The 18,481-nt window shown below is 39.4% G+C and overlaps 1 protein-coding gene across 1 annotated transcript in view; it reads right to left on the bottom strand.

Annotated features, from left to right (window-relative positions):
• The window catches only part of LOC308041704 (neurobeachin-like protein 1), a gene marked incomplete at its 5' end in the record, with an annotated part of 51,727 nt that overhangs the window by 5,637 nt on the left and 27,609 nt on the right, over positions 1 to 18,481 (bottom strand). The window contains 21 exons of the mRNA XM_080346609.1: positions 865 to 981; positions 2,883 to 2,977; positions 3,423 to 3,595; positions 4,215 to 4,324; positions 5,401 to 5,490; positions 5,990 to 6,106; positions 6,443 to 6,540; positions 6,988 to 7,105; positions 7,680 to 7,789; positions 9,003 to 9,133; positions 9,230 to 9,370; positions 10,571 to 10,695; positions 10,798 to 10,893; positions 11,556 to 11,657; positions 12,456 to 12,589; positions 13,441 to 13,589; positions 14,139 to 14,265; positions 15,832 to 15,956; positions 16,545 to 16,702; positions 17,726 to 17,875; positions 17,980 to 18,285. Coding sequence (XP_080202735.1) covers positions 865 to 981; positions 2,883 to 2,977; positions 3,423 to 3,595; positions 4,215 to 4,324; positions 5,401 to 5,490; positions 5,990 to 6,106; positions 6,443 to 6,540; positions 6,988 to 7,105; positions 7,680 to 7,789; positions 9,003 to 9,133; positions 9,230 to 9,370; positions 10,571 to 10,695; positions 10,798 to 10,893; positions 11,556 to 11,657; positions 12,456 to 12,589; positions 13,441 to 13,589; positions 14,139 to 14,265; positions 15,832 to 15,956; positions 16,545 to 16,702; positions 17,726 to 17,875; positions 17,980 to 18,285 — 2,772 coding nt within the window. The remainder of the gene's footprint in view (positions 1 to 864; positions 982 to 2,882; positions 2,978 to 3,422; positions 3,596 to 4,214; positions 4,325 to 5,400; positions 5,491 to 5,989; positions 6,107 to 6,442; positions 6,541 to 6,987; positions 7,106 to 7,679; positions 7,790 to 9,002; positions 9,134 to 9,229; positions 9,371 to 10,570; positions 10,696 to 10,797; positions 10,894 to 11,555; positions 11,658 to 12,455; positions 12,590 to 13,440; positions 13,590 to 14,138; positions 14,266 to 15,831; positions 15,957 to 16,544; positions 16,703 to 17,725; positions 17,876 to 17,979; positions 18,286 to 18,481) is intronic.

Here is an 18,481-nt window from a genome sequence, read left to right as displayed (position 1 = left end):
CCTGACACTCCCCCTTTCCATATTGATTCCCATGAATGAGTCCCCCCTCAGTGTCCTCTTGTCCAGCTCCAGAGCCCCAGCTCCCTCAGCCTTTCCTCACACGGGAGATGCTCCACTCCCTGCAGCATCTTGGTGGCTGCGCTGGACTCTCTCCAGCAGTTCCCTGTCCTGCTGGAACTGAGGGGCCACAACTGGACACAAGATTCCAGGTGTGGTCTCCCCAGGGCAGAGCAGAGGGGCAGGAGAACCTCTCTGACCTACTGACCACCCCCTTCTAACCCACCCCAGGTCCCATTGGCTTCCTGGCCACAAGGGCCCAGTGCTGGCTCATGGTCACCCTGCTGTCCCCAGGACCCCCAGTCCCTTTCCCCTACGCTGCTCTCCAACAGGTCATTCCCCAACTTATATTGGAACCTGGGGTTGTTCCTGCCCAGATTCAAGACTCTACATTTGCCCTTGTGATATTTCATTAAATTTTTCCCTGCCCAACTCTCCAGCCTGTCCAGGTCTTGCTGGAACACAAATAAGCTGCACAGAACCTTCAAGGTTAAGGAAGCAGGCATGAAACTATCACACAATTGTTCCTATGAGAAGCTTAAGATCTCCAAATAAGTCCACACTCATTAAAGCTCATCTGTGCAGAATAACACAACATGGCAGCTGAGGCCCATGCTGTGCAGAGCAGTTTGAGACAGCCCAATTTAAGCAGGCAGCAAGGGAGAGGATGCATAGCATCTTGATGTGCAAGGCTGAAGAAAACATCATGAAACAGTCACATTTTTATATTATTCTTCATCAACTTCAAACATGCTCTATGGTTTGAGTAAAGAAAAGGCAAAGAAGGGAAAGTATGACAATGCTTACCCTGGATCCTGACACTGCCATATCCAGCTCAGTGCTGATGCCAACACTCGAAACTTCATCAGTATGCCCGTAAAGGATCTGTAACGGCCTAGGTGCTAGACCTACAGGCACTCCTCCCTGAGAGTAACAAAAAGTGCAATGACACATTCTCTTGCAGCTGAAGGACAAACAAAAAATAAATTTCTGGTATCTTCACTATCAGTTGTGGGAGATGTATATTTGACATAGACCAAAAGCGAAGGCATAACTCATCTGTTCCAATTCCAATTTTTTACCTTTTATGTCAGCAGTGCTATTTACTGACATCACAAGAATGAACGAAGGACATGTGGAAGACAGAGCTTTTTAGCTGCCTTGTTTATATCCCTTCAGATGTCCAGGTTACACCACAGTTAGCAATCCTAATAGGAGTTAGGATCCACTCATCTACCCACTTTTTCTTCATCTGTGTATCTGGGCTTGTTCAGTTCTTACAGTTTACATTGCACTTAAGCACTATGTTCACAGCCATGCTTAAAGAAGTTGAAAGTTATTTTCCTTAAAATTACAGCAACTCTGTTTGATCTTCTAAGGAAGAGCTAATATTCTCTCTCAGTGACTACCAGTAGTACAATATACAAAGGAAATACTGTAATAATGTTCATTAAAAACAGTAATTTTCCCACATGACTGCAAGGTGTAAAAAAATCATTTAGTACTTTTGTTCCAGCATATACAGACATCCTCAGACCAGTCCTACGGCAAGACCTGTGCTTAGTGAGCGGGTATTAGTAAATAGTTCCAAGAGGACTCTTTATTGTCACTTCTGTGATAGATATTTGGCAGTCAAGCAAGGCCAGGGAGCCTGAAGAATGCAGGGATGCAGAACAAGTGTCAAAATACAGAGCTGGGAAAAAATGCAGAGCAGACAAGTAGAATGGACGTGACAGCATGCAGTCATTGCTGCCACTTTGTAAAGACCAAGGGAAAATTCTCACAAGAAGAATTTACAATACATACAAGATATTTAGATATCCATTAAAGAAAAATAAAAAAAATACATGAGAAGTCTTAAGAAAAAACAATTCTAACCAAATATCATCTCCAAAGGATGACTTATTTAACTCACACTAAGATAAACTAAAAAATGCTCAACATTTATCCTCACTTGAGACAAAAAAAATACTGTTGTGAGCACTAAGGTCTCATCTTTTTGACCAAACACTATTGGTACAAAGTACTTCTTGAAAGAATTCTAAATGTTCCCACCAAAAAGACGGCTTCCACAAAAAGACATGCAGTTACACGCCACTGTACTGGTTTAATGTGCTGACTTTAGTTCAATTATAACAAGGTGATGTGACAAAATGTGCTGTCCATAGTATGACAGCTCCCCCTGCAGTTAATCCTACTCATGTTACCTGTAATGCAGCAATCAGAAATGAGCATTTAAATGCTTAACAATGGAAATGGCCTCACGTTTCGTGTGTGAGTACACACATGCATCACACAACCACTTTCATTGTGTGAAAGCACAAGACCAATATTAAAGAATTCTGAAATGCCAGCATAAATCCAGTTCACAGACTAGTGTTGGCTTTGCTGTCTCCTAGTGTACTCGTTCAACAGTGGAAACAATATGCTAAAATGCAAGTAGTACACTGAACAGCAGCCTAGAAATGTAAAAATCCCCAACTATAAACACTGTTCTAACAAATTTAGGAAGTCTCAAGCACTGTCTCTTTTTTGTTCTTCTATCTGTACAACGGGGAACAATATTTGCCTATCCTGAAAATAATCTATGACATCTTTAAGAGTGCCTCTGAAATACTGTACTTCAGCTGTAAAGTAACTAATGCGTATAGTGAATATTTCAAATACAGAAGACAATGGGAGTAGTAAAATTAGTAAGCTAATCAATTTTAGTGGCCTGTCTTCCCTGCCAACCTGAAAGGAAATCAATAAACCATCACAGCAAGACAGAGGAGCACAAAAAAGCATTCAGAAACTGCTTCTCAGAGTATGCCTAAATAACCTACCTGCTGAACTATTTGCCATATCATGCAGGTAGTGTCTCTGGAGCCTGAAATTAAATGAATTCCACAGTAGTCTATTGCCAAGCAGGTCACAATATCTAGATAAAGGAAAGAAAACACAAGGTTATCATCACAGAAATATTTAAAACTAACTTCCCACAGAGTGACAATGTGCATGTAACAGACCAACAACGTATCCTGATTTGCAGTCAGTTCACTGTGATAAGGGCTGATGAGACTATATTAAACAACGAAGTCTTGTACAGGTGTACCAACCTGATTTAACCACCTTTGCTACCTAAAACCAGCAGTCAAGCCTTCTTTTGAAACGACATTAAACCATCACTCCAATGACTAAAAAGTCATGCTGAAGTATTTATGTATAATCATGGTTCAAATATTCTTCTGTTCCTATGCTTCCATTCCTTTATAACAGCTGGGCTTGTCCGCTCGAGTGCACTGGCTACAATTATTTCCAAGAAGACCAAACATCAAGACACAATAAGCAAAACCTTTCATTTCACGATATAAACAATTACTAACCCATGTGCCTGAGGTGCTGTCCAACCAGCTTGCCTTTCGTAAGAGATGTCACTCTGATGCTGTTGTCCCAGTGTCCTCCACTAAAGAGCAGCTTTGCATCATGGGACACTGCAAACAACTTGGAGGTGATCTCCAGCCCCGGTGCAAAGGGACCACTCACATTGCGCTGGGTTCTGCAGGCAAATGATGAGCAGTTAAGGGTAGCTTTAGTTCAGACCAATGTATTTTGCACTTCTTCTATCTTTAAAAATTAATAAGAAATTCCATCTATAGAGGAGGCTATATCTAAAAAAATAATTGGTGGAATTCTGGCACCCTGATATCCAGGGCAATACTCTCACTACCAGCAGCAAGTGGAAGCAAGATTTCACCTTAGATCTTTTCAGTCTTTCATGCAATTTGATCCTATATGAATAACTCATGTCCCTACTAAGTATCGTTACAATAAAGAAAAAAAAGAATATTCTAAAAAGCAAAGAAGCAAACCCACCACATATACCTGCACTATAGTGTAAGGAAGTATGAAGACTGACCATCTCAGATTCAAAGATGAGTATTTATTTTTAAAAGTTAGAAGTACATCTAAGAATGGAGAACCTTGAAGTACTACTTAAATAACTCTTTACTAGAACAGTATTACAGATTAGAGGTAATATTCTTGAACATCAGAAGATGCATTCTTATGTGAAAACTCAGCCAATGAAAACAGTATAACCCACTGACTGTTGAACAATTACTGTGTTTTATTAGTGTAGATGCATTGATCCGCACCTCGCCTCATCACATGCTTACTTGGGATTTGTCACTGTGGTATCTCTGATGAATGTAAAATAGTTGGAGATATTTTTATCATAAGGCAGCCAACCATGAGTTCCAATAACACAGTTCAGACTTGCTGTTACCTAAAAAAGTTTGAAAGGAAAATCTGTGAAAACCACAGGTATATTTTCTGCTTGCCTTTGATGGCAATGGAGCTTGCATAAAATCCAGCACGGCCTTCTACATTTCCATCTACAAATCAAAAAAAACATCCAGCTGAGGTGAGTTAATGCACATGTGGTGCATATTACCAAATTAGAATAGTGTGTGTTCTAGATACACCAGAGAAGTTGAAAGCAGGGAGAAGGAACATGTAGCAAGGAGGTAAAATACAAAACACCCAGTCAGCTGCTGCTTCTCTTATTTGAAATAGCAGTCATTAAACGTTAACATATTACCACAGGAAGATGATTTTTTAAAAAAAATGTACTACAGTTCCATTTCTGAGAAATAAGAAGGGAATGTAAATAGTCGAGGATATTTTCATTAGATATTTAGAAAAAATAAAATGAGAATTTTAGACGTGTCCAAATTCTAAATTATATATGCACATACCACACTAAGCCAGGACAGTACATTTGACCTACTAAGTAGGAATATTGGAAAATAATATTCTTTCCTGCAAAACCAAGGTATTATTGCACAGGGCCCGTATGCAGACCATACATACAGATGTAAATACAAAACCACTCTCCTCTTTCCATCATTTGGCCATCTGCCATAGTGTAAGCACAAAAGTTAATTTCAGCAACAGTGCCAGCCTTTGAAGTAAGTATATGTGGCATACAGTATAGTTTAATATATGGGTCGGAAAGTAATGATAAACATAATGGTGCCATGAAAAACTGCCATTTTCAAGCTGGGCTGCACTGCATTAGGAAGTTGATTGCTATTATGGAAGTGGATTGAGTGGGCAACTTACATCACACCTCACGACAACTGACACTCATGTCTCATCCGTTCTTAAATGCCATTCAACAAATCAGCCTGGTTTCTCTACAGAAGACAAACCTTTAACTTATAGCTGACATTCACTATGGGTTAAAGGAACACATTTGAAAAGGAACAGTTAAGAAGTGTTTCTCTACAAGTTGTATGAAACATACACACCTATTTGACTGTCTGCAGTCTAAGAATAGTATTGACACACGCAACTCACCAAGATCTCTGGGCTTCCCTGAGAAATAAAGGAACGTGCCTGATTCCTGGGGACAACAGCTTTGATGATGGGCACACCATCACTGATTCCCTAAGAGAAAGGACACAGTTTCGGTTTGATTACATGTAAGAGCTAAAGGACAAATCTGGTATCTGTGGAGAGTAAAACCCAAAGGCTCTGGAGTAACGTCAGCCATGTAGAGTCCTCTAAGGCACTGGAACACACATATCCAGTTCATGCAGGGATGCTTTGTTGCAGACACCAGAAATGAAACCCTGGCTCTGTCCTAAATCAGGGAGTTTAGCTCCCAAGTTCAGGGAGTCCTCAGGTGCCGCCAGTGATGTTCTTGGTTTTCTTAGCATCCTAAGACTCAAAAAACACCCACACAAGCAGCCAGAAGATACAAATTTAGGGGATTCAACCTCTATGAAACTAATTAAGAAGACAGAGCTCATTTTAGACACATTTGCATTTTAAAAACGTTTTCTTAAATAGGAAGCATGTTTATTTTCATCTAGGTTGTGACCTTTTGTTTCAAGCACGTCAGAAATTTCAGATCAGATTTTACAAAATTTCAAGTAACATCTACCTCGATGAAGAATGACTTCAGTTCAGTGAGGTGCTGAAAGAGATTCAGGGTGGAGGTGTCACTTTTAGTCAGTCTTTGCACTACCTCTTCTGCTGACAGCCTCTGTGGATGGGGCTCCTAGGAGACAATATTTGAAGGATTAGCAGGTTGCACAAATTTATTCATTTGTTCAAGTCACATGATACTCAGAAACTTCTTGAGAATCAATGGGAAAATAGACTCTTGAGCACCTAATTTCCCTTGGTAACATATATTAATTTCTTTTGAAAACAGTATGTTAAATTTCCATCAGTGTGACCTTTAGCAGTGGTAATGTAGCAAAGACTTAAAATTCCTAAAATTACAAACTATTCTCTTAGAAATCATCATCTTTTCATTCTTTTTCCAAAGTCCTTTGTTACTCAGTTGGATTTAACCACAAAGGTCTCACTGAGAGGGAACAAAGAGCATTACCTTTAACAGCTGACATGGAGTTTGCCCAAAATTGTTTATCATCCCTTCTAAAGCTTTCCTTTCTTTCTCATCTGTTAAAGCATCCAAATCCACAGCCCCTAGATCACAACCAGAATGATGAAGGGTAGAAAAATGGAAAAAGAACATGATCCAAACAACTTATTGAGAACTGATAATGGTCAACAAATGTTGTGAAACTTAATTTAATTGCAGTGTTATCACATTTTACTCCTGAAAAGCCTTCAAACAATGCCTTCATGTTAAAGATAATCTGAAAACTCCACTCAGTAAGTGGAATTTTAAGTGTATCTGTAAAAGTGCAAGAATTGAAGGCTTTTTTCTTATCAAATAAATTTAATATACATCATGCATGCAGCACATTGCAAATAAAAGCCACTCAAAATTCTGCAAGTTATGCTTCATCTATAATTCTGTTGCTTTACCATAGTCTACTATATGGCATGCTCACAAATCAAGTGGTTTTTGTCTAAGACTGAAAATCCCCAAGTCTGACAACAATGACAAGAGAGCATACTGCTTTGTACCTTCATAAGTACAATAATAGAACACATTGAGTGCCTCCACTGCAGCTGGTCCCCTCTGCTTGTAGCCAAAAATCAGATCTATCCATTCATGAAGATGAGCGGAAACATACTCAGATTCCTAGAACAGAAAAATACTCTTGTAAGAATAAGAACTGCTGCTTTCTTGAAATATTTACTATTTTCTGTGAAAGAGATTTAATTCCAAAAGATATTTAATTCCAAAACTAGGTATACACCAATGTATAGGGCAGAAGTATAAGAATATCCATGTGCATTAAGGGTAGTAACCGCCAGTAAGAGGGAAAATTAATCCAGCACAGCAGCACATCTAGACTATCGAAATGCAACTATGCAATGGAAGGCAAGCTGCTAGCTCTTGAGAACCATAAAGCATAATCTTTAAAAAGCAAGGGAAGCCTTATCACCTAAACCCACCTAATTCTGCATTCTATGTCTTAGGGCAGCAAACTCCCACATGATTCGTATCTTCAAGCTCTTCCCTTCTTTTTTTTTTGAGCATTTTATGGACATACACAGCGCTTTTAACTGAAAGTTCTAACGGTACTTGTAATGTCAAACGCAACCACCACTCTAGTTCAAATGTAGCCTCAGTAGTTCACACTTAAGCCACAGTGACGATGTGGAGGTGTACCTGCTTTATCATTATTTCACATATATAAACCCCATCTTACCAGAGCCTTCCTGTGTTTATAAATGAAGTCTTCTGGGGAGTGAGCCCATTTGGGGAGAACAACATCATTTACCACCTCTTTGGATATTTGAAGCTGACCTAAGTTAAAACCTAGTGAAGAATTTGGAGAATTTTAAGAGTTACTACAAAATATTTCAAGTATCTTGATACCTTAATAAAGATTGAAAAGCATTACTATCTCAATACAAGGGAAGGATATTGAAAAATTCTTAATGTATATTTCCAGCAACGCTACCACCAAGGGCAAGTTCTGCCTGAATGTTTAAAAAGTTAAATAATACAGGATAACAGTTGTCCGAAGTACCTAAATTATTCCAAAGCTGAAGTCTCAACCTTCAAAGTAGCATTAATCATTTACACAGCTACCTGTAAACGGATTTACATTTGCTTTCTTTTAGCAGGACTAAGAGTCCAAAGCATTTCAATGAGGTTATTCATAAGAATGAAGTTACTTTCAGGTTTCAATGCTTGTAGTATCAAGGCTTCAAGAAGTCTTAAATCCCACCAGGTTTCACTAGAACGACTCTAAATGCTTAAATCACTTTTGAAAGTGTGACCTGGATGTTTCCAATTTTTATAACTTAGAACTCTTGTAGGCTGTAGCTAGCAGAATAAATTAGCAGCAACACACATACAAATCCATTTTTAAATTGTGTAGTAGGTAGAAAACCCATTCGCTATGCAATAAATGTGAATTAAAAACTGGCTAGGAGTCTCACATCAGAATGCAGGATGCTGTCTTTGCAATCAGCATTATCAGTCATTTTTTTTTAATTCGTGGGCACTGAAACCTTACAAGGCTCTAAAATTAGGTGATTTAACATTACATTGGAAGGTAACTGTAGCAAGCAGAAAATATGTTGGTTGCCTAGAGCAAATAAAAGATCTCACATGTTTGAAGATGTCCAAACTCTATCATCCAAAGAACCCAGTAAGAAGAATACTAGTTAGCCTATATTAACTTTTGCTAATTATTTAATCAGTATTAACTGCTGTAATTTTTTTCTTTTTCAAACATCCAAATGATCATCTCTGGTATTTTACATTAGGTAAACAACACTATTTTTAGCCATCCTTAAGTCCCTAGTCTGAATTTATCAACAACATTGAGGCTGTTGCTTAACACAACTGATGTCTTCATTAAACAATCTGAAGCCAGCATGATGATTAAAGTAATTTCTACAAGCACACTATAAAGTTTACATAGGAAGTGTTCCACAGCATTCACAAATGGTTGTAACAATTCTTCTCTGAAGAACACTAGAACAGCTTTCTATGAGAATATTTGGCGTAGTCAGTTTACCATTTTGATTCTCCAGGAACTCTGGAAAGTAGAAGAACTCTGGGATAAGTTCCTTGACATCATTGGGGTTGTCCATGAGCGCCTGCCATGTAGCAGGAATAGAGTGGAACTGCCTGTCAGCACAGTCAAACCTGCAGATCAGAAATCCCAGGTTAGACTTGGTTCACTCCCTCAGTAAACTGGTAATGAAGCAAAATGAGGGTGCTGCTCATTTGCTCACAGTATACCTGCCACTTTGAAGCTGGATATGAAGTGTTGTGAAAGGTTCTACTCGAATGAGGTAATGCATGACACCAGCAGCATTTGAGTAGTGTGTCCCATAGTGAAATTTGTCAATCATCCCCAGGGGATCCTCGAAATTCTCATATCTAAAACACAATAAAGATTTATAAACACAACTGAGCACTACAGTTGATTGACATGTGGATCACAGCATTCTATAAGAGAAAAATACATTGTGTTTTGTTAAACATGAGGACTTCAATTCTGACTTCAAAAGTCCCTAAGAAAAAGACTTCTGAAAGACAGAGATGTACACCAGATGAAGCCTTTGCATACCTGTTCTTATACTCTTCCCTAGGCACTTGCTATCAGCTGTCAGAAACTGCATAAAGGGCAAGACAGGACTGATTTAGTATGACTTAATGCAACAGACAACCGCCCCTGCATTACTAAGCTGTACAGATATTATTGAAGGGACTTGTCACAGTTTCTTGCAAGATTTAAGAAAAAAAAAAAGATAAAAAGATTGTGTGTGTGACTGTGTCGAGATGCAGAAAAGAGATTTAATTGACACTTTTCTACAGGCAACCTCACTGTACAGTGCCCCGTCACCATCTGGCTGATATATTGCTCAGTGGCACAAGGCTGGTAAGAGAAATTGGTTCTCCAGCAGTACGACTAACTACAATTTCAATACAGTCAAGGGCAGAGCCTAATCATTCAAAGAAAATTCTCCACGTTCCAAGTTTTCTGAAGAAAGCTGGTTTTGGAAGCTGTCTGACTGGTGCAATGTGGTATGACGGACGGCACACTCACTCCCCACACTAGCAAAAAAAGAAGGATTGCTACACAGATGTGTGGGTGTAAGTAAGTACTTGTCATTCCTACCTACAGAGGAGTTGCTGCAAGTCACTGAGTTATATTTTATTTCAAAGATAATAATCTATGCTTGAAAAAAAGAGCAGGCAGCACAGACTCTGGTTCAATGTTACCTCTCAGCACAGGCAGCTCAACTCACAGTATGATTTTGCATTCCTTATCTTGAAGCAGACATGGGACATAGTATTCTCTCTGCAAGCTGCTGGGTCTTTAAGTGTTTCTCCAGCCTTTTAGTGTTTTTATCTTCACATCTCAGAAACAACTGAAAATTCCTCCTTTCAGTGCCATCTAAGCTAACTCATCTGAATACAGTAGGAACAACAAATCGTAACCTTTGCAAATGCACCTGTGATGTTATAAAACTAGTTTTTAAAACTTCCACTGTCACAACTTTATTTTTGAAATATCTTATTAGCCTGAAGGCTCAGAAAAGATAGAGAAATAGAACGGAGTGTTCTGGTACATACTTCTCTTTCACAGCCTTGGCATTCTTTTCATTCACCACCCCTATGGGTTTGGACAGATCTCTAAAGACTGCAGGATTGTTCAGGTCCAGTTCTTCTGAAGTATAATCTCGTAAAATCCAAGGGAACTATAAAAGAGTCAAAGATAAAACTGAGATTAAAAATCCATCTTTCAAAATAGAAAAAATACAACTGGCAAAAAAACCAAAAAATTATTCTTTTTTAATTACCACCGGATATTGAGCAAGGTCATTGTAAGTTCGTCCTGCCATTGTGTTCAGCTGAATAAGGTAGTCAAAGTTGGATATTTCTCTATTCACCCATTTCTGAAAAACAGAAAAAGATACAATGGAAGTCACTACATGAAAGATACCACTATTGCCAATTACACGTTGTGGCAGTGTTTATCTGCCAGAGGACAGCACTGGCAAGTGAAAGACACACAACTGCAAGAATGGTATGAAGAGATGGAAATTAAAAACACATCTACTACATTTAAAAATGTATCCATATTTAGGGTAATACAGACACTTTGACATTTTCCTTTTATACCAATGTTACTAATTCCCTTAAGATCATATTTCCTGCTTAATCTTCATGAGTTTCATTGAAAGCCCCATCATGGAAAGGTAGCAGGGAAAATTATCCATGCATGTAGTGAAAAATGTTCCAAAATGAGCACTCAGTATCATGGACTGAAAATAGAAGCAGGTCTGCTACATGTTTTCTACTCTTGTTGGAACCCTTGTCACAATCTCATCAACACAAGAGGCTGCTCCATCCCTTTACCTCACTGACTGTACACAACGGAACACAGTGGTTCTAAGAATATGCATGTGGAAGTTCAGGGGCGAGACCGAAGGTACAGAAATTGGCAGTCGCCATGTAAACACTGGGGGAAAAAAGCCAAATCAGTAGTCCAGGATGTTCCAGGACTCCTTCAGGAAGCAGAGGAATGCTTTAGACCGTTTGTGCTGAAGTCTCATACCTGCATCAGACCTGAAGCTTTAAAAAGTTCCTGCGGAGATCTTGTCCCAGAAATATTTGGAGAACGCAGTGACAATATTCGACTATATACTTTGTTGCGTACCTGTTAGAAAGCAGCACGAATAAAACAATTATTCTAGAGACTGAAGCTGACAAGTAAATAACTTCTCTGCTACTTAAAACGTGAAATAAATGGAATACAATTATGCTTTAAACACTTCTATCTCTTGCTGCATAAAACATTTGGACATGGATGGACATGACATCCTTCAATTACAGGATACAAAGGCAACAAATAACATGAAGCAGATTTTTTCACTTTTGTGTAGATACTACACAGTAAAAAAATCACTGTTGCCACAGAAGTCTTCTAGGAAATACTGCTGCTGTTCAAATAAAATTATACCAATGTTTTTCCTACAAAATTATTGCAAAGGTTTATTTGCTGAAAACGAACAAACAAAACCCACAAACCCAAGTCTCCACAACATTTTATAGGAGCTATTCATGGACTGACTGTGGCAGAATGCAAGCCCCCCTCTCTCCCCCTCCCTCCTTTGATATGGAAGGAGTAGACACATCTCCCTCTCTCTGCTGCTTGAGGCCAACAGCTGCTTTTGTTTGGCCCCAGAGCCCCCGGCCAGGGTCATTAAGAGAAGGGAGCACTGAGGCACCAGGGAGCCGCTGGGCGCCTGCGGCCAGTGTGGGGGATGTTTGGAGGCTTCAGGGGCACCCACAGCCAGGGTGGGGGTGCAGAGAAGCTCCTGGAATGCCCACAGTCAGATCTGATCAGGCTGTAAAAAACGGGATTCTCGTAGAGGCTCCGCCCCTTGCGCGCGACCTCTTGGAGTTACGAGCTGAGCCGCTGCTGCCAGGAACCACTGCCAATGCCACTGCCTACCTCCTTATTGAAGTTGAGGAAATAGTTGGTTTGGTCGGTCAGGAAGATCTCCAAAGCTGACCTCCTCAGGTTGTACCGACGCAAATGGATCTCTCGAATTTGAGAAAGGTGCCATTTGAAATCAAAACCTACTCCTAGGAAGACAATTTTGACAGTTGACTGGGCTTATATCAAAAACTTTTCATTTAGACATAACGCAGTATCGTTTCCAATCACCGCGGAGTTATCCCTAGAAAAGCTCAATTTTATGTGCGGCTTGATTAACCATCTTACTAGGAAAATGTAACTTCAGCTATTGTTCTACTGAAAGAAGGAGGCAGCAGGGAATATCTGATGGAGTGTATAATGGTTTTTGCTTTCTGATCAAGGTCACTTCATAAATGTATTCTGTTGATAAAAAATATGAACCAACCCCCTTCAGTCTCTTAAACAGGCTTGAATAGAGGCTTTTATGTTTAGAATTCCCAAAAGGTCAACTACTTGATACACTGGTTTTGAAAATTTTACCAGTATTTGTCAAACATTTCTGGTCACTGTTTTCATACTCAGCTATGTATATTCTATTAAAGTTCACTGAAATAGTATACATGATTGATGTTCACATACCTTTTAATTATCACTTACTACAACTTTTTGATCAATGTAAAAGTGAAACATTTGTCAGGGAGAACATGGAGGTGCCAAAAATTTAGAGGTAATGACATTTTGTAGTCAAACTTAATTTCTTTTAATAGGTTAATTTTTTTATGAAATACTCAGAATGGTGAATCCATTTAGCAGCTCAGTAAGTACAATTCCAGATTCTTGATTCTGAAGGGATCAGCCAGCTACTGATCACCAAGTACAATATTAATTTCAAGTACCAATGCACAACTTGTCTCTTCACAATTAGTTTGACACTCAGTCTCAAAAAAAATCCAGCTCAGCCTACTGAAAACAGAATGCTGAACTGCACTGAACAGAAAGAGACACTGATCACACTCACCTTCCTCTTTTTCAATGCTGCTGTCAAAGAAATAGATGTGCTGGGTAGTGATCTCCAGCCTGCCAGGTATCACATCAATTACTGTAATGAGTTCACAGTCTTCAGACAATATCAGCTTTTCTTTCTGACTTTGCTCATCCTTCTCATCCCTATAAAAATACCACTAAGTGTTAGGAAGATTACACAGTTGCTTGGGTACTTGGTAAGAGTACAGTTCAGAAAATAATTACATTTGAATGGCATTAAAAGTACAACATAAATGACTATACGAAGGTACTTCCATCAGCAGTCTTGCATGTTCCAGACTAGACTACAAAACACCATTTCATAGCAGCACTCTTCAGGCTTGATATTTCAGTCTCGGGCACAATGGACTTGACCTCCCCTGAAGTACAAAAACATGAGGCTGCATTTCCCTTTCTTATTTAATTGCTGGGTGCTTAAATTATCCAGCCCAGAGCAGCGCTAAGTCCTGGTTCATGTGACTAAAGTTACCTTCACAAGTATTTGACGAAATGGTTACCCAGAAGTCTGCAGACGTGACACACCACAAACAAGCGTTTAATTACCTTTATGGTACAAGAAAATACATGAGTATCACTCAGAGAAGCGCCACTTCTCTGCTGGACTTCAAGAGCACAGACAAACATAGATGCACGCACAACATCACATGCCCAGTCCTACTCTGCTGTACTTACAAATTGGAACTGGCTGCAGTGTCTTCTTCTGGTAGTTCAAGAACATCATCTTCCAAGTCACTCACTTTCACCTGCTTCACCACCTCCAGCAGCAGAGAGTCACTAGAAGGCTGTGTCTGGTGCACACCTGTCAGAAACAGATATTGCAGCTCACAAAATGTTTGCTACAACACTTTGGGAAAGCTGAACTCCTGAGTGTATCTTCTGCTGTCAAAACACAGAATCCCAGAATGTCAGGGATCGGAAGGGACCTCGAAAGCTCATCCAGTGCAATCCCCCCATGGAGCAGGAACACCCAGATGAGGTTACACAGGAAGGTGTCCAGGCGGGCTTGAATGTTTCCAGAGCAGGAGACTCCACAACCTCCCTGGGCAGCCTGTTTCAGGCTCTGTCACCATCACTGAGAAGAAGTTTCTTCTCAAATTCAAGTGGAACCTCTTGTGTTCCAGTTTGCACCCATTGCCCCTTGTCCTGTCACTGGTTGTCACCCAGAAGAGCCTGGCTCCGTCCTCCTGACACTCACCCTTTCCATATTGATCCCCATGAATGAGTCCTCCCTCAGCGTCCTCTTGTCCAGCTCCAGAGCCCCAGCTCCCTCAGCCTTTCCTCACACGGGAGATGCTCCACTCCCTTCAGCATCTTGGTGGCTGCGCTGGACTCTCTCCAGCAGTTCCCTGTCCTGCTGGAACTGAGGGGCCACGACTGGACACAATATTCCAGGTGTGGTCTCCCCAGGGCAGAGTAGAGGGGCAGAAGAACCTCTCTGACCTACTGACCACCCCCTTCTAACCCACCCCAGGTACCATTGGCTTTCTGGCCACAAGGGCCCAGTGCTGGCTCATGGTCATCTTGCTGTCCCCAGGACACCCAGGTCCCTTTCCCCTACGCTGCTCTCTAATAGGTCATTCCCCAACTTATTCTGGAACCTGGGGTTGTTCCTGCCCAGATGTTGGTTTTAACTGAGTAAAAAATAACGAGACTTCTTAGATACTTTGGGGAGAAGCAGAACACTAAAGATACTCCCTGAACTACATGATATACATATAAAATCGTAACAGTACAACAGGAAGACACAAACACATTAGAAAACTGAATTTTGATATGGACATTTCCAACAAAATATTTTGCAGTGTTATGTCAAACATGGTTAAAGTGTGCAGACTTCATGGAAATACACTGCATTTATTTTTTGCTTACTTGGGTTTAAAAGAGTTATTTTTTTTGTCTCAAGTCTTGACATCCAACACACCTAACTTAAATAACAGTTTGCACCCCTAACTCTGCTGTTTGGCATATTTCTGAAACAAAGTGCTTCATATCTACACATTTTAATTATAAGCTCTAAAAGGTTGTAAAGAAATAGTGCGTGCATACTCTGATCTCATTGTGTCCTTTTCTTGAAACAATCTTATGCAAGAAAGCTGTGTGACTGTTTATTTTAAACCAAAGACTTTCTTTAACTTTTTGGCACAAAAACTCACATTTGAATAAGCAAGGGGAAATTAATTCTGCTCAGTAGGAAGATGGTGTTTCAGGTGAAAGTACCACTCTTACGTCACATATTTTACTATAGAGGAAATAAATACAAAGAGTATTTAAATACAATTCTTAAATACAAAGAGTAAAGTGTGTATCTTTCTTCAGTAAAGACTGAAGAATCCCAAGGGAAATAGCAAATACAATCCAACTTTACCTAAATTATCTCTCAGGTCACTAGCATCCTGATGAGAGTTGAAGTTGTAATTCTGCACCAGTTTTAGTTTCATACGTGAAAAATTTTCCACATTTGAAAGTTTCCAGTGAATAGGACGCTGTTCCCTTGGAATACAAGAATATCCATAAAAACAGTTAAAAGAAGGTAAAGACCTATGTGAATTCGTTACGAAACAGTACATATTTAGAAAAATACTGGTCATCCACTTGTACACTGTAAAACAGAAAAGCAATAAACTGCGTTTTAATTTTATATTTCATCTTGCAGTTCTGATGAACCTAAAGTACTTTGCAAAGAGTATTTATTTTCTATTATTATTATTATTTTAAACTGAAACCAACTTAACGCATAATAACTCAAAGTCTTTATTAACAAGTCTGTTATCTCTTTTCCAACAGAGCCACCTATCTGTAGGATGTCTCAAAAAGTTTTTGCAATCACTTCACTGATAACTAATTTTTTTGGTCACTTGGCAAGAGTACCCAGAAAACTACCTCGGCACTATGCTTGAAACTTTGCATTTTGGTAACTAAATGCAGGACACGTTATAAAAGATGCACTGAATGTTAACTTTACATCTCAAGAATTGTTATTGGAGTCAATCTGCCACAGTTCACATGAAACAGTTAAGTTAGTCATGTGAGCAAACTCCTTTTAAGTATCATATACAGTTTGATTTAAAAACTTCTTACATCTCAGCCCAAGGGCCACGTTCAGAGAGGAGGTAGAGCTGGGCTGCTCTCCACTGTCTCAGAGTAGCTGTGTGTTGACCGTGAAGTTGCTTTAACATACTGTTGTAGCGCAGATTTTCCTGCCGAGCTTTTCTGCCGAACGGTTCCACAAAATGCTCCTGAAAGACCATTAAAAACAGATCTAGCACTGAAATAACTCTGACCTTTGAAAACACAGTTTTGTGGCTTGCAAGGATTCTCACTAATTAAGAAGGAACAACAAAGCCTATGAGGTAAAAATTTCTGAAAATTTAAGGTAATGCTTACAAGGAAAATTTTAAGAAGCTTAGTGCTGGAAGAAATGGCACCAAACTTTGACTTTAAGATGTGAAGAAAGTATTATCCATTCTGAATCCATATGAAACGAATTCTTCGTCATCAGAAAAGTGGTCAGGATGGTAATCCTATTGTAACAGGTAGGATTTTTCTGTAAACTCCTGTTCTAGAATGTGACTCTCATTCTATCCTTCCTTTAGCTACTTGAATAAAAGAGGACTTACTATAAGGATCCTTATTAAGTAGACAAAGAGAACACAAGAGAAATGTAACTTAGCTATATTTGCTGTAATTACTGCTTAATTCTACTGCCTAAACTGAGTCAGTTGAGAAACAGTTTTTCCAAAAGTTTAATGTTAAATAGGAGCTGTTCAGTATTTTAAACACTTTCATTGTATTGAAATAGGGTAAACAACAACCACCACCAAAAACAACAACAAAAAAAAACCCAAACAAAAATGAAACAAAACGAAACCAAACCAAACAAAAAACCCACACAAAACAAAACACACACACACACCACACACGCTGACTCATCTCATAATGGATAAGAGATTTTAATAATTCAAACCAAAGTAAAAGAACATGCAGCTTATATCTGAGCATAATTCCAGGTTGCTGCACTATGAGAAAGGCCTCATGTTCTTAAATAATTCTGCTTACAGATAAGACTCTTAAATAGAAAGAACATAATTAAAAGAAAATCCTACAAGTGTATCAAGTCACATTGCCCATAACATCTTAAACTAATCAACCTGCCTGCAATCACTTGAATTGGAGCATCCTGGAATTCAGTTTCTCCATCTTTTAGAAGGCAACTCCCAAGATAGTTCTAAGAGAAACTTGCACTCACTCCAAAACCTTACCTGAAATTTAAGCTTACTTTCTCCTCTCTCCCGGTCTCGCTTGTGCATGTTCACCATAAATGCTTCATAACAATCCCTCCAATAAAGTGTCATCTGCTCGTGATCATGTCTGAATGAATTCTCTTCATACTGCTTCATATTTGGAATAATCTGGTTCCAGCAAAACGAAAAGTACAATGTGATTTCTCAATGAGTTTCTCTGCTTTCATGGCTAAAAAGAGAGGGAAAATGATGGAAAATAATCTACTACTTACATATTTGCCAATATACACTTGCCACTCAGCAGAGCTGCAGTATTCTTGAAAATCCTCAAAGAAAGATGGGCTGCCATTGGTAGGAGGCAATGAAGGGAGATGCAGGTTCATGAAAAGAAGTTCATAAATCTTGGATACCAAAGTCCGAACAAGGGGAATCAAAAATGAGTAAGTTTCTGTCTTCTTTTCAATTGATCTACTCAAGATGCCTTCCAGCTTCCCCAGGATGTAGCACGCTTCGGGCTGGCTCTCAACTACTTTGGTCTGAAGAAGTGTGTTTAGTTTGGCTGCTGCCATAGCACAGACCTACACAGAAAAACAACAAAAAATGAATGCAATACTCAAAATAGTGATTTCCAGCACAGGAATATGGACATATTCTGGCTGCATCCTGGGAAGCCTAAGGCACACATCCATCAAATATGGACACTGACCACTCATCCATCCTGTAATAGACCAAACCTGAGTCCACTGCAACCACAAACAGCTGCATTAAGACAAT

The sequence above is a fragment of the Nesoenas mayeri genome (assembly GCF_963082525.1).
Source record: "Nesoenas mayeri genome assembly, chromosome: 6".
Classification (NCBI taxonomy): domain Eukaryota; kingdom Metazoa; phylum Chordata; class Aves; order Columbiformes; family Columbidae; genus Nesoenas; species Nesoenas mayeri.
Note: the sequence above shows the minus strand (reverse complement) of the source record. Positions and strands in the feature narration are given on the sequence as shown.